Genomic DNA, 22,790 nt, shown 5'->3' on the forward strand with positions numbered 1-22,790 from the left:
GGGACGAGGGGGCGGGGCGGCAGGCACCACGAGCGAAGACAGGGTGCGCGATCCTTGAGCCCCAGGCAGCCCGCGACGGACCGGGCCCAGCTGTCACCCAGCCGCGAGGGAGGGCAGCCAGGCCGAGAGGAGACCTGAGGCGATAAGCTGCCGCACGCGCACCCTTCGCCCTCTCGGGAGCTGCCTTTCCTCGCTTTGCTTCACTCGCGCCCCTTCCGGCTTCCCCTTCCTTCTCACTCTCTCGCCGTAGCTGCGCCGCCACCTGGGCCTCACGTGACACTGGACTCTCCCGGCACGTGACGTGAGAAAGGCTGGGTTGGGGCGGGATAAGAGGCTTCTCCCCTCCTTCCGGAAGCGTAACACTGAACGCGCCTGCGCAATGGGTGTTGTGTGCGCTTTTTCCCAGTCCCGACGTAATTCTGGTTTTTGTTCCGCAATTGGCGGCTTAGAGGCAGAGGCTCTTTCGCCTATATCTACCATAGCTTCTCCACGTATGGACCCTAAAAGCTACTGCTGCTGCTACGGGGCCGGGCAGTTACTGTCTCAGCTCTAGGATGTGTATTCTTCCACTGAAAGCTCTTCTGAGGGAGGTAACCGCGCCCCGCGGGCAAGGAAATGCGCGTGCGTCTGAGGGGAGGGTGCGCCAGATAAGAGCCCTATTGCGCATATGTGACTGGAGGAGTATTCCCTGACTGTGAAGGGAAACCTGGCTGCCTCCTGTTGGGGAGGCGTCTTATTGGTCTCCTGTGCGCGTGCGCCCAGTTGGGCTGTCAGTATTGGCGTTTCTCCCCCATCCCTGCAGGCTCTGTGCGCTATTCCTACGGTACGCTGGGAGGCTTTGGGCAAGTTACTTACCCAACCTGGGGTTTAGTGTCCTCAACCTATTAAAAGAGGGCCTTAGACTCATTGATTCCTACGATCTCCTCCGTTTCAAACACTAGTTCAGTAAAACTTTACAGCAGTGTTTCAGATATTTCCATTTTGGTCGTTATTGTAATGAAGTCTGTCCTAATTAAGCTTTTTCCTTAGAGGGAAAAGCGGAGGAAAATACAATTCTGAAAGTCTCATCTTACAGCAAAATTATTTACCAATAAAAGTAAAAGCTAGGCCGGGCGCGGTGGCTCACGCCTGTAATCCAGCACTTTGGGAGGCAGAGGTGGGCGGATCACGAGGGCAGGAGTTCGAGACCAGCCTGGCCAACATAGTGAAACCCCGTCTCTACTAAAAAGACAAAAATGAGCGCCTGTAGTCCCAGCTACTCTGGAGGCTGACGCAGGAGAATCGCCTTGAGTCCTGTAGGTGGAGGTTGCAGTGAGCCACGACCGTGCCGTTGCAGTCTATCTAGCCTTGGCGACAGAGCGAGACTCTGTCTCAAAATACATAAATAAAATTTAAAAATAAAAGCTAAAATTGCTTTGAAGAATTCTTTTTTGCTGTTGCAAAGTGTTATTTGCTCATCTGCTATCTTTGTCAGCACGTCTAATTTGGTTCTACCTTTTCTGTCTCTAGACTACTCCCTCTTATCAGATTTTCACTTTCTTTTTCTCATAGTTTCTTCTGTACGCCTCAGCTTTCTTGGTGCTGATATAGTCATAGCCAAACATTTTAAAAAAATTCCTTTTCTGTTCTCACAATCAATGGTATTTGCGTTTAGGGTCTGCCAACAAGGTTGTTCATGAAAGTGTTTTTCTCTTTAAGGCAATTAAAAGACAGTGGAATGGAAAAACAGTGCTGTAGTCATCCTATAATATGCTCCTTGTCGACAATGTATACGTTCCTGCTAGGTGCCATATTCATTGCTTTAAGCTCAAGTCGCATCTTACTGGTGAAGTATTCTGCCAATGAAGGTAAGTTAAGACTGGGTATATGTATGGAGCACTTCCATCTAATCACACATCTCTCTCGTCTTTGGTTTTCTTATATATAACATGGAGATAATAATGCCTTTTGCTTCATGTGAATGATAAAGCCTATTTGAAATTGATTATTTAACCTTGCATTCCTCAACAAGAAAAAATGTTTGATACTGGATGAAATGTGAGTCAGTCAAATACAAAAATCAAACCCTTTGGTGAAGAACCAGTCATAACATTTGACTGTTGCTTCAGTCAGCAGGTGTTTCTGGACCTATAGCAAAATGTGTAATTGCACCTTATTTTGAAGTAGAAGGATATATTTGTTTGGTCACTTGGCATTTGTGAGGTACTTACTATTGTAATTACGGTATCAATGGTAAAGTGTCAGCATTATGTTGGGCAATGATAGTGTGTCAACAGTATAAATTATAAGCTCTGATAAGTATGTATTTAAGAAATCTTTTTTTATGTAAGGATTTAAGCAAACACTTTAATTCCACAAAACTGTATTGAGTACTTCTTACTAGTTATTGAGGTGAGGATACATACAATCATGACATGACCTTTAATGGTCTACTTGGAGAGTCAGATGTGTACCTAAGTCTCTACTGCAGTTAACATTTATCTGCCAGGCACTAGTGTAAGTATTAGCAGCAGGTTCAAAGTGCATAAGATATAGACCTTGTCCTCAAGACTTAGTTTATTAGGAGAGACATAAATGTAAACACATCATGAAAATCCATTATAATAACTGCAATAATTGATACATCCTGAAGATGCAGAGATTATCTAGAGAATAAAAGCTATATATACTGTTTGGTAGGGGATGATGTGGAGTTCAAATGGATCGGAGAACAATTCTCTGATTAGGGGACAGTTAATCCACTAGAAGTCAAGGTGAACAGGAGAATGAACCCAGGAGGCAGAGGTTGCAGTGAGCCGAGATCATGCCACTGCACTCCAGCCTGGGCAACAGAGCAAAACTGTCTCAAAAAAAAAAGAAAAAAAAAAGTTTAAGGACTCAGAAGAGAGAGAAGGAGTGGTTGACTGGAGAGAGGTTGGTAAGTCTCAGATTGTTAAGGACTTCATATTCCATGGTAAGGAGCTAGGACCTTAGTCTGTAGGCCAGTCTGAGGGATAAAGGATACTTGAAGGATTATAAATAGGAAGGTAAAATGAGGGCCTGTTGTGGTAACTGGATGGCAGTGGAAAAGACAGGAAGCTCAATAGCCAGTTAAGGGGTTATTGCAAATTAAAGCTATAGGTGATGAAGACTAACTTAGTGTTTTGGAAGTAGTAAGATAGATAAGAAGTATTCAGAACATAGAAAAGACAGGATTTGGAGAATGTATTAAATATGAAAATTAAAAGAGAGAACATTGTATAGCTCCAGGGTTTCTGGTTTGAATGCTGAGTAGATTGATGATGTTCTCAGCTGAGACAGAGACTATTAGGAGGAAGAGTAGGTTGGGCAGAGTTTGAAAAGATTGTAGTTGAAGAGGTCAGGAGCTATGTCCTTACTGCAGTTTTCTGCAGTGTCTGGCATATCATGCACATGAAGGAAATACCAATTATATTAATAAGAGGTAGGTTTTCATTTGGATTTTTATACTGGACAATAAGTTAAATGTTCTAGAATATAGATTTGGGGACATTAATGTTAAATTGATATTTAAAACTTAAGGAACAGAGAGAGGGAATGAGAAAATAAAGAGGGCCAAATTCCGAGGAATGCCAGCATTTAAGTGGCATGAGGACACTCAAAAGCATTAAGGAGAAATCGTTAGCAAGATGGGATAACTAAATGCACATGACTCATAGAAAGGAAAGAAAGAGTTTGAAGACTGAGAAAGAATTGTGACATCATGATAAGCTAAAGATTAAAGGATACCCTTTAGAATTAAGAATGAGAAGATGTTTGATCATCTCAGAGAGGAGTTAGTTTCAGAAATCAGATTACTTGGAGATAAGACCTAAATGGAAAGTGAGTAAAGGGCACATAAAGAATGTTGATACTGTTTCAGGGAGAGATGGAGAAGGTATGGTAGCTAGAGGGTGTAGTATTTTATATTTTGTTTTTCAGATGGGAGAGTTTTGAGCATGTTCGTAGGCCAAGGGCAGTAAGCCAGTTAGTAGAGAGGAAGATAAAGATACACTAGGCTGGGCGTGGTGGCTCACGCCTATAATCCCAGCACTTTGGGAGGCCAAGGCGGGTGGATCACGAGGTCAGGAGATCAAGACCATCCTAGCTAGCACAATGAAACCCCGTCTCTACTAAAAATACAAAAAATTAGCAGGGCTGAGGCAGGAGAATGGCATGAATGTGGGAGGCGGAGCTTGCAGTCAGCTGAGATCAGGCCATCGCACTCCAGCCTGGGCAACAGGGCATGACTCCATCTCAAAAAAAAAAAAGGATACACTGAAGCCAAAGGGAATGGAGCCAAGTATCTGAGGAGAAGAGAAGATTTGTTTGTTTTGTTTTGAGATGGAGTCTCGCTCTGTCTGGAGTGCACTGGCGTGATCTCGGCTCACTGCAACCTCCACCTCCCGGGTTCATGCATTCTTTTGCCTCAGCCTCCTGAGTAGCTGAGATTACAGGCATGTGCCACCATGCTCAGCTATCTTTTTGGGTTTTTAGTAGAGATGTGGTTTCACCATGCTGGCCAGGCTGGTCTCAAAACTCCTCACCTCAAGTGAGCCACCCACCTTGGCCTCCCAAAGTGCTGGGATTACAGGCATGAGCCACCATACCTGGCCTGAAGGGAAGGTTTTAAAGGGGAGATTAGATGAGTAGCCAGGCCTTGGCCCCTTCCTCTGGGGCTGAAGGGAAACCAGTGAGGATGACTGCCATGTAGAAAGGTATGTTAGTGTGGGCAGGAGATGTGTGGAGGGAAGTCACATACCATGTTGTCATATGGTCTGGGATCGGCCATGAAAGGACTGCAAGAAAACCACTGAAAAGCAAGAACAAGCTAAAGAACAGTGACAAGAGTTTGAAAGTTATAATCCAAAGTCCCTCCTTCTTATGTGCACATGTTGGCTTATGTGTATCATGATGGATCATGAGAAGTATCATTAGAGGACAACAGAGTGTGAGTTAAGTCTAGCATTTAACTGAGAAAAAGGAGATGTTTTGACTGTGCTTTGAATGATGGGGTAAGTTGAACAGGCAGATATTTAAATTCAGGCGAACATTTATTAAGTGCCTACTAAGTGCCAGGTATATGAAGGTGACAAACATGGTCCATTTCTTGGAAGGATCTTCCATTCCATTTCATTCCGCACACTTCCAATGTGACAAGCAGTGCCACAGAGGTTTAGAGGTAGTGCTGTAAGAACAGAGATGAATGAAGAATTGATTCTGATTAGTTTGAGAAGGACAAGGGAAGCCACAGAAGAGAGGAAGAAAGTGTTCTGGATAGGCAGTGTCCACTTGGTTTTTTTTCCCCTACTCTTGGCCAATTTTGGTTTAATGTGACTGAGAGAAGCAAGCAAATATTTTCAAAAGTGGGGAAAATGCATTCCTGAAAATAGTACCCAATAAAGTTTATGTTTATCCTTGGCAAAATTGTAAAGCAAGTTGTTTGTAAGCATTTAGAAGAGACGGGTAAAAGTTGAGATGAAGTCATACCAAGCAAACCTCACTTCCTAATTCTATTGATTTGCAATTTAGGACGTAGCTTTCCAACTCGTTAGTGGGTTTGGATGTGTCCAGGTATTTCCTCTCGGCCCTAAAGGTAGCAGAGCCCTAGGCCAGTTGCCTCTTGCCTCAGATAGTTTCCTTCTTCCATTCATCCCAGAGTGCCAAACAAATATTAATGTTTTCCGTGTGTACGATGATATAAAACAGATTGGAAGACTCTTAAGGGAATGTCGTAGACAGAATGTACCTCAATTTTAGCAAGGCAAACAAATCACAAGAAGAATTGTGAGCTGAGTAATAATTCAGCAGGTCAGTTTATAACTGATGAGTCGGTATTGATTGATGGTCAGTTGAGTAGGCAGTCTGTAATGCCGTGCCACAGAGCGTTCTTTGCCCTTAGTCCTAGCCTCCTCAACATATTTATTAGCAACTTGGATGAAGACATGAGAGGCATGTTTAACAAATTCAAGGATAATAAAAAGCCGAATGGGATAGGGATAGCTAATACATTAGGTGAATTGATTAAAAAATCCAAAGGAGCAAAGCCAACTGGAAGAAACTTAATATAGCCAGTAGTAAATCCAGCTTTTAAGTTTTTAAACAATTATAAGTTATACGGTATATAAACATACATAGAATAAAATGTATAGTTAAAAAACATTTCTGTTACATTTCAGAAAACAAGTATGATTATCTTCCAACTACTGTGAATGTGTGCTCAGAACTGGTGAAGCTAGTTTTCTGTGTGCTTGTGTCAGTCTGTGTTATAAAGAAAGGTAAGTCTTGAAATGGTGCTATATACTTGTTAAAAATCACAAGACCAAAAAATGTTGGAACTGAAAGGAACATTTTATATCATTTAGCTTAGTCCATTAAATTTTATATGAAGAAGCTAAGATACAAACATAAGTATGTTTTAGAGATAGAGAAACAAGCTCAAAGAGAAAGTGTTATGCAGAGCTGCATAGGAAGGGGAGGAGCTGGGACACCAACTTATGTTTCCTAATGCCCTTCCTATTACTCTATCTTGTTACTTGTTCTTTGATAGTTGTTGCAGTAAGTTAGTTTTTATTCAAATTAAAGATTTTCTAAATCATGTGCTGTCTAACTTGAGATGTATCATGTTTCAAAATAGTTCCCATTTCCTACAGGGAAGGTAGAATAGTGCACTGGCATCAGAGACTGTTCTGGGGCAGATTGTTTTCTCTGAGCTCCAGTTTTCTGAGCTATCACATAGGGATACTAATTCCTTTCTCAAATTTAAAGTATATAGTCTTCCATGGAATGTATATGCTCTTTAATGTATATTAATTCTTCACCTTAGTTCCCCAATTATTGCACCTCCGCTCCCTCTGCCTCTTTTATCTACCTTCACACGAGGTAAACATAAACTTTAGAGCATTAAAGTGTTTGCCCAGCAAGATGTCTTTTCATACTCCAGGGTTTCAAACTTTGCAGTTTCTAGTTAGTGACTACTTTTCTTAATCTCATAAAACTCATGATTTGCAGGGCCTTAAACTGCCTTTGTTTTCTTTTTGTTTTACGTTCTCTGCTACAGTGCCTAGGTTTTTAGAAACCTAGAGATGGAATAATAACTGACTAGGATTACTAAAAGTTAACTTTCTCTAGTTCCATATATATCAATTTCGATTTAGTATCCCCCTTTCCTGATTTGCCCTCGGGGGCAAAAATTCCAGTATGAAGGCTTGGTTTTTTTGTTTTTGTTTTTTTTTTTAAATAACTTATTCTCACTTGTTGATCTCCCTCTTGACCTTATGCTCTTATAGCAGTAAGTGAAACCACATATGTATCCTGAGTTGCCTTAAGTAATACTTCTGTTATCTCAAATTAATGGGAGTTAGGATAACCAGTAGTCCTAAGGTTGCTGCTGATTGTCAGTGATGAACTGGTGGGTTGAAGAGAGACAGTAATGAAATTCTATATTGTCTTTGATTACTTTTAGCTAATATTCTCTTACGGAGGCACATTTATGAAGCTCCCTTTAAATAATTGTATCAGTAATCAAGTGCAGTGGAATTTCTCTAAAAACGTGGGCATTCTCATCAAGGTCATTTATTTACACTGTATTTCTTTCTAAGATCATCAAAGTACAAATTTGAAATATGCTTCCTGGAAGGAATTCTCTAATTTCATGAAGTGGTCCATTCCTGCCTTTCTTTATTTCCTGGATAACTTGATTGTCTTCTATGTCCTGTCCTATCTTCAACCAGTAAGTAACTATGACAAAGAAACTATCATTGAAAAGATATTGAGAAATAAATCCCAGAATTAATTTTTTTCTTTTTATCATTTTTGTTGGCATTGTTAGTTCCTCATTGCCCTCACTGGCCTTCCTGAGATTTCCCCAGAATTATCTGAGTACTGAATTATCAATATGCATTCCAGATTCTCTTAAATGGTCAAGATTACTGGATTAAACTGGGCTGACTACCATGGGGGAGTTTCTCCCTAGACCACGGAATCCGAAACCGCCTCTTTTTATGGAATCCTAATTAGTATACCTATTTTCTGAGACGTCCCGTGGCCACTAACCTCTAATATTCATCTCAGCATCCAGGACCTCATCCAAGAAAACCTCCCTGATTAACTCAGAAAGTTACACACTCAATGTACCTTTCTTACACCTGTTTTAGTGTAGTTTGTATGAATTTTATTTGTATGGTTTTCGTTTCTGTTAGTCCTATCATTTAACCAACAAATTCTTCAAGGGTGGGGATCATGTCTTCCCAACTAGAAGTGCCATCTATAACTGATAATGCTGGAAATACTTCTCATCTTTCTTGGCATCCTTTATGTCAGTTTAGAAAGCCATTAGTAATCCGAGTTTGGTTTTCTGCTTTCACCTATTACTCAGTTTGGGTCACAATAGGTCACATGGATATTTCCCTGTAATATTTTATAAAATGAAGATTGCTATTGCCTTTATTGCCAAAATGTGTTTTAAATTTCTTTAAAAAGTAAATTTAGGCATTTGATTATAAATAGGATTTCTGTTGCTACCAGTCTTCTCTGTGAAATTTCTTAAATATAAGCAAATCAGTTTTAGAGTGGGGTGAAAAGGAGGGCTCAATACAGAACTGTATTAGCCTGTTCTCACACTGCTAATAAATACATACACACACCCAAGACTGGGTAATTTATAAAGGAAAGAGGTTTAATGGACTCACAGTTCCAGAAGGCTGGGGAGGCCTCACAATCGTGGCAGAACACAAAAGAGGAGCAAAGTCATGTCTTACATGGCAGCAGGCAGGAGAGCTTGTGCTGGGGGACTCCCATTTATAAAACCATCGGAACTCATGAGACTTATTCACTACCACAAGAACAGTATGGGGGAAACTGCTGCCATGATTCAATTATCTCCACCTGGCCCGGCCCTTGACATGTGGGGATTACAATTCAAGGTGAGATTTGGGTGGGACACCGCCAAACCCTATCAAGAATTTTAGTAGAAAACAGGTGTTTGACTTTCCACAATTTAGAAGCTGCGTAACTAGGCAGGCCCAACTGCTTAAAGTTTCAATTGCCCCTTCTATAAAACTAATAATAATAATAATAATATACTAGTTCAAAGGCAGCGAACTGGGCCAGTTGATGACCTGAAGTTTTCTTTGACTCTGTAATGCATGTTGCTAATAAGTGTCCAGTCCATCTAGAATCTATTCTCTCCTAAATTCTTAGAGAGTTGGTGTCCCCAACAACATAATTATGCAAATTCAATAAATAAATTTTATTGTATTTTATCACAGATTCGCTCTAAACTTGTGTCTCTTTTCTGTGTCCCGCAGTAGCAAAGCAAAATGGCAACTTCCTTATTTTTCTTCCAGCTTATTGCTTTGCTCTTCCTTCCTGATTTTGTACAACCATATATCTTACAGAATAAAGCACATGCATACTCTGTGTATTGCTGTGCCTGAGCCTATTGAAAGAATTAAATAGAGATGCTTGGAATGTTTGGGGCAAAGAGCTCTGATGTTTTATTTATTTTATCCTCTTGCATGGAAAGAGTTTTCAGAATTTTCAGAATTCATCAAGCCAGTCAGGCTGCATGGTTAGGCACTTTTGCATTGCCCTTACTGTGATTGATCAAGGCCACTATTTCCACACTTCGCAGCCACTTTCCTCTTCTCCTCTTAGTCATCTCCTAACTATGGGTTCACAGGCATTTTTCTACAGAGAAGTACACTGAGAAAACCTTAAAATGGTGGTTCCCATAAGAATTCAGTAGGAAAACAACAATGTTACATTCTTGGAGTTGTTGCCATTTTTAATTGAGTTTACTCTTATGTTTAATTTAGCTGCATATTAGCCACATTTGTTTTAATTAGTGGGTATATGTGACTGTTAATATCTTTTGGGGTTTAATCACCTTAAAGTGATAGCAAGCAGGAAGGCAGGATGAAGTACATCCTAAGATTTGCGTTAAAAAATTATTACTGTTGTCACATCTGATTATGGGCAGCAATGATGGAATTTCATGCTTTCTGAGCATAATGTATTCATGTTCAGATTAATACTCTCATGTGTGAAATAGGACTGAATTCATAAAAACAAATGGTTTTAAAATCTGGCTGATACATTTCTAAGTGTTTAGAACAACTTGAATCAGTGCCCAGGACTGTCGAGTATGAGTTTGGTATTGAGTTACTGCAGTTCAACCAGGAAAATCGATACATAACAATTCTTAGAATGGTAAAGATGCTTAAAAAAATCTATACTTCAATTTTCTTACTATATTAATGGGCCAAACAGTACCTGCCTTCTATGTGACCATAGAAACAGTGTTAAAAATCCATAAGGCACTTTGAGAACTTTGAAAAGTAGGCTTCATAAGCATAGTAACTGTCATTTCTAGACCTAAACCTTTGGAATTTGTAAGTAATTTCAGATCTGTATATAAAGATTATTTTCACAGGCAATGCCTGGACAATAATTTGATCACATCTACATAAATTTGACAAGCGACGAAACTGGAATTTAATCCTCAGGTGAAATTGCTACCTTAATAACCCCTCTGTTTTTTGACCAAAAAGCTTTTGTTGTCAGGTGAACTGCAAAGCTAGGACATTTCTGAGGTCAGTACTTTGTTTGGATTGTAACTCTATCTTCTCTTTCTTTCTAGGCCATGGCTGTTATCTTCTCAAATTTTAGCATTATAACAACAGCTCTTCTATTCAGGATAGTGCTGAAGTAAGTAACTTGCTGTGAAAACATATATCATACTTTAAAATAACACAGTGCGATTTCAAATGATACACCCAGAACACTGAGCCCTCAGAATCCCAAAGCCAGGATTATGTTCCTAATTGGCTTTGTGTATTGGGCATGTTTAAGCCATGTAGAAAGCGACTCCAGTGCTAGTCCATCTAAATCCTCTGTGATCAGATGAATGAAAATGTCTTGAGCTTCTTAAAAATAAGATAATTAACTGTGTTATAATTAGTATTTTCATATTTAGTGCCAGATTTTCAACAAAGAATTAATGAGCTTTTTATGCAAAATCTTTCTGCACTAATAGGGAAGCAAATGGTTCCTAAGATGGTTAATATATTTGTAATTTGGAGTTTGGAGATGATAGATAATGGCCAGTTTTTTATTAAACTATTTGAGATGAGGACGTGATTTATGCACTAATTAGCACAGGGTTTGTGTGAAAAATCTAGTCAAAATTACCGTTAAGAAGGATAGGTTTTTAAACTTTTAAAAATGTTATCACCAATTTTTACTATCTCCAAGAGGACCATTGGATAGTACATTTTTAAGCAAATTAAGCTCTCTTCAAAGCAAAAGGCAGAGTGTCCTAAGGCAGGAAGATGGTACAGGATCTACATACTTCAGTTTAATTTCTTACTTGATGATGATTAAATAAAATTAATTTCTTACTAAATTTGTTGCATTTTTGTAATTTTACATTATCTTTTTGATTTATTGATTCTCAGTGTGCTGATAGTATGTTCTTTCATAATTTGAGTATGTGAAAGGGTGACTGACTTGGTACAAAGATTTAATTTGTTGAGTCCGTGATACATTTAATATATAAATTATATAAGATTCCTGATAAATTTTCTTTTACCCCGAGGAAACATTTAATTTGATAGCTAATGTGAGAGATAAGGAAAAAGTGAACATTACATTTAGCCCAGTTTAAATGTTAGAGTTCATTGAAGTTTGTTCTACATACCTGTTTTTCAATTTATTTGTGAATTGTGAAAATAATTCTTTAGCAAGTTAAAAACGATATTCCAAAAACATTTTGAAGTCTTTGAAATCAATTTGAATCTCACTTTGTAGTATAAAAAGTTGACTTTTGAGAAAATGTATGCAAGCAATAATATTTGTGTATTGATTCCTATGATAGATGAGAGATGCACTTCTGTGAAGATAAATAGAATGGTTCCAAGACCATTTCCATATTCCAAGATGATAAAAGGAACGCTATTTAATAAGGGAGTGCAGGTCTCAAAAACATGTGTTTTCAAAGTGTTTGTCGTTTACTTTTAATGAGTACAGATGGTATTATACTGAAGTTGTATAATATAAAAATATTATATCAAAATTACATCAGTTTAAAACTGAATTTACTAAAGACTAAAAGTATGTATTGCCTGACTTGAAATTGGCCAGTAGCTGTAGTTCTATCCTATAGTAAGTATTCCTTGTTAACTTTTTAGGCATTTAACTATTTGTATTAAGAAAGTTCATTCTAAGTTTAAATCTAAATTAAATTTTAAATATTTGCTTTTAATACTAATTATAATATTGATTACATTTTGCTAATTTTAATAATAACTAACTCTAGTATGAATTAAAATTCAAAAACATTTCTACATACTTTCTTATTTTCAGAGGAATAATATTGATTCTTAGACATATATTTGCTTTGTTGTTGACATCTCTCTGTTTTGAATCCTTGGAAAGCAGCATGCTAATAATCTAATGTTGTCTTTTATGAGAATGTCTTTTAAGTATTTTGTTACTTTTTTAAATTTTTTGAGACAGAGTGCCCGGGCTGTCACCCGGGCTGGAGTGCAGTGCCACCATCTTGGCTCAGTGCAACCTCCTCTTCTTGTGGTCAAGCAATTCTTGTGCCTCAGCCTCCCGAGTAGCTGTGACTACAGGCGCACACCACCACGCCCAGCTAATTTTTATATTTTTAGTAGAGACAGAGTTTCACCATTTTGGCCAGGCTGGTCTCAAACTCCTGACCTCAGGTGATCCACCCACCTTGGCCTCCCAAAGTGCTGGGATTACAGGTGCGAGCCACTGCGCCTGGCGTTATTACATTTTTTAACTCTTTTTTCTAATTGTAGTATAAAAAGAAAAAATTTTTGCCATCTTAATTTTTTGGGGGGGAGTGGGCACAGAGTCTTGCTCTGTTGCCAGGCTGGAGCACAGTGGCGCGATATCAGCTCACTGCAACCTCCACCTCCCAAGCTCAAGCAATTCCCCTGCCTCAGCCTCCCAAGTAGCTGGTATTACAGGCTCATGCTACCACGCCCAGCTAATTTTTTGTATTATAGTAGAGACGGGGTTTCACCATGTTGGCCAAGATGGTCTCAATCTTCTGACCTTGTGATCCACCTGCTTCAGCCTCCGAAAGTGTTGGGATTACAGGCATGAGTCACCGCATCCGGCCCATCTTAACAAGTTTTAAGCACACAGTTTAGTAGTGTTAAGTATATTCATGTTGTTGTGAAGTAGATGTTGAACTTTTTCACCTTACGTATTTGAAAGTCTAAGTCCATTAAACAACTCTCCTTTCCCTGCCTCACCCTAACCCCTGATAACTACCATTTCACTCTCTGTTTCTATGAATTTGACTACTTTAGATTCCTCATATGAATAGAATCATACAGTATTTGTCTTTTTGTGACTGGCTTATTTCACTTAGTTTAGCATATTGTCTTCATGGTTCATCCATGTAACATGTGACAGGATTTCCTTCTGTTTTTTAAAGCTGAAAAATATCTCATTGATGTATATGCTTTTATTACATTTTGAAGTCAACTTAACTTTGTTCTATTTTGATCTTTCTGGAGTTGGTGGTTTGCGTTGGTTTTCCCTATTTAATTTACTCTTTGTGAATCATTTGATGGTCTTTTTGCCCTTTGTGATTAAGTTTTGACCTAGGAGTAGCAGCTTAATAGTTCTATCACATATTCTTTGTTTGCCACTTTTCATTTAGAATATTAAATCTGTTGTCTTATACTTGATTGTAGCAGAACTATCAAATACCTTTCCCATACAGGTAAAGAATACAAGGCTACAAAATAAAATAACTTAAAAAAAAATTTTTTTAAAGAAAAAAACAAAATTAAATAATTTTTAAAATTCTTGAAAAGAATATAAAGCTACAAAAGCGGGCAAAAGTAAGTCTGGTAACTACTGCAGGGATTAACTTGGAGGAATTTGAAAGTGGGAAAAAGAAAAATATTATCTAAATATCCTATTGTCTTTTCTAAAAAGAATAAAATACCTAAAGGCATTCTCATAAAAGACAATATTAGATTATTAGCATGTTATTTTCCAAGGATTCAAACTTTGTGTGAATGTATGGATTTGTTCTTTGAAGTATAAGCCACTGGTTCATGGTAGAAACTGGTAGCAGGCATTATGCCTTGTAGCCTGCTTCCCTGGTTTGCTTGTAACCTAAGCAAAGTTGTATAATCTTATTTGCTTTAGCTTTGGGAAATGACACCAACCTAAACATTGAGATTGGAGGCAAAAGATAACCAAGACCAGCACTTATTTTTACCTAAAAAATGTACATAAGTTTCTCTGATTTCCTCAAAGAGAGGGTATGGTAAAAAATTAATTAAAAATACATTTTGAAACATGGTGGATGTGTAGGAAGTAAAGGGAAAGTTTAGTTACTGTCTGAAAGAACATAAGAACAAAGAAAAGTGCCACTCAGTGGTAGTACAAGCAATTCTCCAGAATCATTCATTCACTTGATAAATTTTCTCTTTGATTTCTCATTATAAATCTGTCCCTTGTCATTCTCTCTGTGCTACTAAGAAATGTGTTTTGTACAGTTTCTGGAGAAAACAATTTTGTGAGTCTTTCCATTTAATTGTCTTCATACCCTGCATTAGTTTAACAAATATAGAAGTGCTTTTATCTGACACAATTTGAACCTATTGCTTAGTTGCTAGGAAAACTTATAGTTGTGAATCATATACATAAGTAGATATAGAAAATAAACAATTTATTTTAGCTTAGAGTATGTCAATATGATTCATCATTCTTCTAATGCTGAGCTAAAGCCCCTCCTTTGAGTATGTTACTGATTGAAGTTCCTTAGCTCACCTGTATGTTATTAGAAAACAGCTTTTTATCTTCTGAATGATTTACTTTCCCTTAATCTTCCCAAAGTGTTCAACTTAGTTTTCATAAAAACAGTTTCTTGTCTTTTACTCATAGTTTATCACTTGTGTAATCGTTATGTAGTGACAACAGTGAGGTCACCTGGCAAAAACATGTTTAGGAACAGAGATTCTGTGAGCAAACAATTCACTTGGGAGCAGAGGCCCTCAGGAAGAGTAGCCTTCTAGCCACAGGCATTCAGCTCTGAGCATTCATTACTATGTTTTACAGAGGCAGTGGAGAGAGGAGTGGAGTGAGCTTCCACTGTTCTGTATCAGTTAAACTGAAGAACGAATTCAGTCATGCAGACTCAGTTGTCATTTCAGATAGTCAGCTGACTTTACAGGGTAATTTGTTAAGCTTTATTTTCTTTCCTAAAAATCTACCATTTTTAATTTTTAGCTTAATCTTTAATAAATTTTACATTCCTTAGAGCATTACCTTGAATGAGTAATTGTTTACAGAAGGTGTTGTTTAGCTTAAGGATTTCTTTTTTCTTAATATCAATATTAGTGACAAATGTGTAGCTGCTAGAAAACTTTTAAAGGAACTGTAGATTATATCATTGCCTCACTTGTATGTGATTTGCAATAATCAGTTGTAGAATTTTTTTGTAAAATGGACACCCATTTTTTATCTCTGTGGTCATTCTATTTGTTTTCTGCTACTTAATATGTACCAGCTGCACCTTCAGAAATTTAAGTGATTAGTTCACAGTTTCTCACCTGATGACGTAAGACTGCACTAACTCCATCAGTAAGTTCTAGATCTGGCTATTTGAAAATTACTTACGTATGAGAAAGCATATAATAGTGTGCACAGGTATGCTGCTATCTAGGCTAGTCTGTGCATTTAGCAGTTTCAGAGCATGAAGCTTTATATGCATACAACTTCCTATATGTGCATCCTGGAAACTTAGAATTATACTTAGGAGGTATGATGATGCAGAAGGAAGACATATAAAACCATGGATCCGATTCCTTCCTTAGTCTTTAAGTACATGACCTTAGGGAAATCTGTTAGGTTAACTGTTTCCTCCCTTAGAGCAGGAATGCCTAAGTGCATGGTAGGTGCTCAATAAATGCTCCAATGTTATACAAATTCTCATAACTTCTGGTTCCCACCTATTGCTTTACACTTCTGCATTTTTTATGTTCCTCTTTTTTTTTTGGTGTTCCCCTTCTTTGCCTAACTAACTGATCTTCAAACATCAAGATTTTGTTCCCCTAAGAGGCCTCCTGACAATGCCAATGAGAGTGAGATATTCCTCTTTTCTTTGTCAACATTGTATGTTCTTGTTGCTTTTGCATAGACTCTTCCCTCTACCTGGATATATCACCAACTCCTTTTTCACATGATAACCTTCAATTTATTTTTCATCTTTTAGCTCAAGTGTCATTTCCTCTTTGAAGCAATACCTGACTATTTACCGATTCTAGTGTTCCTCAGTATACTCCAGTTGTCCCATTAATCACTTTTCACACATACTGAGATCATTTAGTTTCATTGTTTTCTCACTATTAAAGCATAAATTCCTTGAACATGGAGATAAATCATCTTTATCTCCCCAGCTTGCCTGGCACGTAGTAGCTGCTTGTTAAACATCTGTTGAATAGAATGAATCAGCAAAATGGAATAACAATAGTACATATCCTTTATATATCACAAGTTTGTTGCTAAGGAAAATAAATAAAAGATTGTTAGGACTTTGTAAACTGAAATACTGCCCAAAATAACATTTTTCTTTGGCTTGTCAGCCAGCAGTTTGCTGTTTAATGCTGTATGATTAGGCCATGGATCTAGAGCTGACCTTCTCCTTTAAATCTTTTTTGGGTTATGGACACCTTTAAAGATTTGACAAAGCTTTGCAGGATCTCCTGCATAGGGAGAAATTCATCTACGCACAAGATTTCTGAAGCTCATCTACATTCTTTCTGGTTCTGGGAAACCAGGTTGAGAATCTCTGCTGTAACTTTATAGTATGATAAAAGTTATTGTGCCAGAGGTCCAAGATCAGCTCTGGAGGTAGAAAGGAGGCCGTGTTAAACTTGTAGGTTAGAAAGACCTACACAGAGGGGAAATGACTTGAGCAACCTTAAGGGATAGGTGTTATAAAAATGAATTAAAGCATTAAATTTGAGAGACAGGCACCAACAGGTTTTCTCTGAACTTGAATGGTAGGAAATGCTAACAAAAACTGGGACCAGTTTATTCAACCAAATACTCAAGTGCCTGAGTTTTCAGTAGAAACTGTTGATATGAGGGGAAAACAATAGTAAAATCTTGTTTTTCATCTTTGAACAGGAGGCGTCTAAACTGGATCCAGTGGGCTTCCCTCCTGATTTTATTTTTGTCTATTGTGGCCTTGACTGCCGGGACTAAAACTTTACAGCACAACTTGACAGGACATGGATTTCATCACGATGCCTTCTTCAGCCCGTCCAATTCCTGCCTTCTTTTCAGAAGTGAGTGTCCCAGAAAAGACAATTGTACAACAAAGGAATGGACTTTTCCTGAAGCTAAATGGAACACCACAGCCAGGGTTTTCAGTCACATCCGTGTTGGCATGGGCCATGTTCTTATTATAGTCCAGTGTTTTATTTCTTCAATGGCTAGTATTTATAATGAAAAGATATTGAAGGAAGGGAACCAGCTCTCTGAAAGCATCTTCATACAGAACAGCAAACTCTATTTCTTTGGCATTCTGTTTAATGGGCTGACTCTGGGCCTTCAGAGGAGTAACCGTGATCAGATTAAGAACTGTGGATTTTTTTATGGCCACAATGCATTTTCAGTAGCCCTTATTTTTGTAACTGCATTCCAGGGCCTTTCAGTGGCTTTCATTCTGAAGTTCCTGGATAACATGTTCCATGTCTTGATGGCCCAGGTTACCACTGTCATTATCACAACAGTGTCTGTCCTGGTCTTTGACTTCAGACCCTCCCTGGAATTTCTCTTGGAAGCCCCATCAGTCCTTCTCTCTATATTTATTTATAATGCCAGCAAGCCTCAAGGTCCAGAATACGCACCTAGGCAAGAAAGGATCCGAGATCTAAGTGGCAATCTTTGGGAGCGTTCCAGTGGGGTAAGTTTGTGAGGGTGCTCCTTTTTGCTTGTTCTTCTCAAATTTAAAGCATAGTTAATTCAAGTAAAAAAATAAAATCAGTACTGATTTATCAAAGAATGTATTGGATCTCTGACTTTTAAAACTGAATCAACAAACATTCATTGGACTCCTGATGTTTGCAAGGGTTCATGATCAATGCTGTCAGGTGTAGAGAAAAAGTATAAGTCAATCTCAAGGACCTTAAGTGTTATTTCATAGAATACTATAGAATTATACACCTGGAAGGTACCTCACAGGTTGTCTTGTCCTGTCTCCATCGTTTTACAAGTGAAGAAACAGGCAAAATGGTTTATAGATAATAAATGAAAAAACTGGTATCCCTATGTCTGACTCCAAGTCCCTTGCTGTTTCTTTTCCACTATAGTTAGGAAAATAAGCTTATTTGTGAGAGAAGTTGGTCTTCCATATTAGTAAGTCTTGTTGAATAGAAAACCTGGCTCCTCAGTCCTCCCTGTAGTTATTCATAAGCCAGTATACCAGAAGGGCAGGGTTTGTTTATTTCACTAGCAAGGTAGTTTTCAAAAGGATCCTTGCAAGGCAAGTAGGAGGAAAATATTTTCTAGAAAAATGCTTATGCAATTATTCTGAATATCTCCCAGTTGCTTGCAATTGTTTTGGAAGGCTCTGTCAATCATTTTAGTGGCAAATTGATGATCTCTTTGAAGATTCAATTAAGGAGTTAAATATATGTTTAAATAAGTGAAGTAGACATCTAGCTTTAGATTTACAATTTTCTTGAACACACAAAATATGAAATATTTTATACAATGAACATTTCACTCTTTGGGAAAAATAATCTATTGCTTAATAACATTCATGGCAGAGCTTCCCTGGGTGTAATGCCTCTGTTGTGATTCAACAGATTCTAAAGATGAAAAAAATAGGATCTTGAGTTTCAGATACCCTGCTCTTAGCCAGAGTGTATATCCAGAAGTCCTGTATTCTTTTCCAACAACTGATAATGCTATTTGCTGTAATTTTTAAGTAAAAGAAAATATATATAGATAACAAGGCCTATGAAGGCCTACCAGCAGGTGGTGCTCCTCACTTTGCTCATGTTAGCTTTGAAATTTTGAGTACTGAGTGCCCTTCACTTTTTTACCCTCTCATACTTATATAGTTAACTTTCCAAGAACGTTTTTATTTAATTTGACCAGGTTATATCTATAGCTTAATAAGGTAAGACCAATGACTTGTTAGTAAGGTTTCCCCTTAGTAATCTTTAAAAATGCTACCTTTCCAGTTTTGTTCTAATTACTGATTTCATGTTTCCTTTTAGGATGGAGAAGAACTAGAAAGACTTACCAAACCCAAGAGCGATGAGTCAGATGAAGATACTTTCTAACTGGTACCCACATAGTTGGCAGCTCTCTTGAACCTTATTTTCACATTTTCAGTATTTGTAATATTTATCTTTTCACTTTGATAAACCAGAAATGTTTCTAAATCCTAATACTCTTTGCATATATCTAGCTACTCCCTAAATGGTTCCATCCAAGGCTTAGAGTACCCAAAGGCTAAGAAATTCTAAAGAACTGATACAGGAGTAACAATATGAAGAATTCAGTAACATCTCGTACTTGATAAATCAGCAAGATATATTTGCAGATTATTTTCCTTGGCCTTCAAGTTTCCAAAAAACTTGTAATAATCATGTTAGCTGTAGCTCATATATACACATAGCGATCAATTTGCCAGATATTCACAATTATGTAGTTCTAGTTTACATGCCACAGTCTTCCCTTTTTTAATGTTTTGATTATCTAGGTTGTCTCTTGAATTTTGAGGCCCTAGAGATAGTCATTTTGCAAGTAAAGAGCAATGGGACCCTTTCTAAAAATGTTGGTTGAAGGACCTAAATACCTGGCCATACCATAGATTTGGGATGATGTAGTATGTGCTAAATATTTTGCTGAAGAAGCGGTTTCTCAGACACAAAATCTCAAAATTTTAATTTTTAGAAATTCATGAGAAATTTGATTTTTGTAATAATCTTTTGATGTTTTAAACATTGGTTCCCTAGTCACCATAGCTACCACTTGTATTTTAAGTCATTTAAACAAGCCATGATGGGGCATTTTTCGCCTCAGTTTGAGGAGAAAAATCTTGACGTCATTACTCTTGAATTATTACGTTTTGGAGAATGAGAGGGCATTTTATTTTATTGGTTACTAATTCAAGCTGTGACTATTGCATATCTTTTCAAGAGTTGAGACACTGGCTTCAGAATCATACCAGCTTGTCAGTAAAGCTGATGCCTAGGAGCTTTTAAAGGGATCCTTTCAAAAGGATCACTTAGCAAACACATGTTGACTTTTACTGATATATGAATATTATTACTCTAAAAATAGAAAGACCAGTAATATATAAGTCACTTTACAGTGCTACTTCACACTTAAAAGTGCATGGTATTTTTCATGGTATTTTGCATGCAGCCAGTTAACTCTCGTAGATAGAGAAGTCAGGTGATAGATTATTTTAAAAATGAGCAAACAAAAGTGACTTGCTCAGGGTCATGCAGCTGGGTAATGATAGAAGAGTGGGCTTTACCTGGCACGCCTGTATGTTTACAGACTACCATACTGTAAATATGAGCTTTATGGTGTCATTCTCAGAAACTTACACATTTCTTCTCTCCTTTCTCCTAAGTTTCATGCAGAGGAATATGAGGTAATACTGTTATACATTCATTTGTGATATCCACAATAATATGACTGACAAGAATTGGTGGAAATTTGTAATTAAAATAGTTATTAAACCTGTCTTGTGTTGCCACTCTGTCATATAGGGTGTGATGTGGAGTACTTTTAATCTTAAAAAATAGAGTGAGACAAAAACCCACACAACTTTTAAAACTTTCTCTTTAAGTAGATCTTAACTTCTAAGAATAACAAAGGCATTTTTATCAGTTACGTGAAATAGGAAGATTATATCTATTATGGCAATTTATTTTAAAGGTAAGGGAAATGAGGTACAGCAGGACCTTTTTAGGAAATGTGGCATACAAAACATTTTAATCTTATAAAACAAAAATTACAAAATTATTTTTACAAAGGTATCACATGCAGAATACATAAATAGCAGATTTCAGTAGTGCATGGAGATTGATTTTCTTATTTACAATTATTTTTGTTCGTCACCTTCCTCTTTGGAAAGCATTCTTTGCACAAAGTTAAGTTTACTTATGTTAACTTGCCATTTAGCAAAAGAGAGGGAGAGAAAGAGTGAGAGCACAAGATCATATGCTGGAACTAAAAATGTTAAGTTCTATTTGACCCAGCAATCCCTGTATTGAGTATCTACCCAAAGGAAAATAAATCGTTTTATCAAAAAGACATCCCACTGGTATGTTCATCACAGCAGTATTCACAGTAACAAAATTGTGGACTCAACCTAAGTGTCCATCAGTAGTGCCTGGAATAAGAAAATGTGGTACATATATACCATGGAATGCTTTGCAGCCATAAAAAATAGTGAAACCATGTGCTTTACAACAACATGGATGCAGCTGGAAGCCATTATCCTAACTGAAATAATTCAGAAAAGAAAATCAAATACCACATGTTCTCAATTATAAGTGGGAGCTAAACAGTGGGTACACATGGACACAGGACTCCAAAGTGAGAAGGGTGGTGCGTTAGTCCATTCTCACGCTGCTATAAAGAAATACCCGAGACTGGGTAATTTATAGAGAAAAGAGGTTTAAATAACTCACAGTTGTGCATGGCTGGGGAGGAGGCCTCAGGAAACTCGTAAGCATGGCCGAAGGTGAAACAGAAGCAGGCACCTTCTTCACAAGGCAGCAGGAGAGAGTGAGTGCCAACAGGGGAAATGTCAGATGCTTATAAAACCATCAGATTTCATGAGAACTTACTATCACGAGAACAGCATGGGGGAAACTGTCCCCATGATTCAATTACCTCCACCTGGTTCCTTCCTCAACACCTGGGGATTATGGGGATTACAATTCAAGATGAGATTTTGGTGGGGACACAAAGCCTAACCGTATGAGATGGGAAGGGCATGAGGCTTGACAAAATACCTGTTGGGTACAATGTTCGCTGTTTGGGTGATGGGTCCACTAGAAGCCCAAACTTCACCATTATGCAATATACCATATATACGCAATGTAACAAACCTGTACATGTACCCCCTCAATCCGAAATAAAAGTAATTTTTTTTAAGATGCGAAGTTCTGATGTGTATCCACTGGAGGTCTTGTGGGCACCACTGTTTTAAGAAGGTCCGAGGTCTAGAAACCATATCCTGCATGCACCTGAAATCAGTATAGCGTAGCCTGGAGAGGAGCAATTTTCATGTGAAAAAAGAAGCAGACTTTTTTTCTGCTCTGGAGAACCAAACTACAGTAAGATTTATATGGTAGTGATTATTATTATAATGAGGACTTTCCCAAAATAGGTTACTTTTCAACAGTTAAAGGAACCTTCCTGAAGAGTAGTAGAGAATAGTAATAAATTATCACTGAAGTTTTTAGGAAGAGATTATGTCATCAGGATGTTTTAGAAGATATTCCTTCATTAGTGTAGAAGTTGGACTGATTTCTAAAGTTCCTTTCTATTTTTAAATTCTCTTCTGCACAGTTATGACCTACACATAATGCACTGAATCTGTTCCCTTGATAGTTTTTGCATAGCCTTTGGTTGTGCCACAAGTGTGGCCTGTGGTGAATGACCTGGTCTAACCCTGTCATTGGTCCTAGGACTGAACTATCCAGGAATGTGCCTAATCCTGAGGGAAAGCAGCAACATGGCTGTTGGTT

General features: G+C 37.8%; 2 protein-coding genes across 3 annotated transcripts in view; one reads left to right on the forward strand and one right to left on the reverse strand.

Moving 5' to 3' along the window:
• Positions 1 to 265, reverse strand: part of ATG3 (autophagy related 3) — a 28,027-nt gene extending 27,762 nt beyond the window's left edge. The window contains exon 1 of the mRNA XM_011932784.1: positions 221 to 265. The gene's annotated coding sequence lies outside the window, so the exon portion shown is untranslated. The remainder of the gene's footprint in view (positions 1 to 220) is intronic.
• On the forward strand, positions 36 to 20,771 carry SLC35A5 (solute carrier family 35, member A5). 2 transcript variants are annotated; one of them, XM_011932783.1, is made up of 7 exons: positions 36 to 139; positions 1,699 to 1,847; positions 6,177 to 6,275; positions 7,599 to 7,729; positions 10,640 to 10,707; positions 17,188 to 17,968; positions 19,290 to 20,771. In XM_011932783.1, the coding sequence occupies exons 2-7, from the start codon at positions 1,718 to 1,720 to the stop codon at positions 19,353 to 19,355; spliced, it is 1,275 nt and encodes a 424-aa protein (XP_011788173.1). In that variant the 5' UTR covers positions 36 to 139; positions 1,699 to 1,717; the 3' UTR covers positions 19,356 to 20,771. The 2 variants fall into 2 exon arrangements, with proteins under 2 accessions (XP_011788173.1, XP_011788172.1); XM_011932782.1 differs by having other exon boundaries at positions 66 to 590.
• Positions 20,772 to 22,790: the final 2,019 nt, after the last annotated feature.

Source organism: Colobus angolensis, unplaced genomic scaffold (genome assembly GCF_000951035.1).
Source record: "Colobus angolensis palliatus isolate OR3802 unplaced genomic scaffold, Cang.pa_1.0 Scaffold98, whole genome shotgun sequence".
Classification (NCBI taxonomy): Eukaryota; Metazoa; Chordata; class Mammalia; order Primates; family Cercopithecidae; genus Colobus; species Colobus angolensis.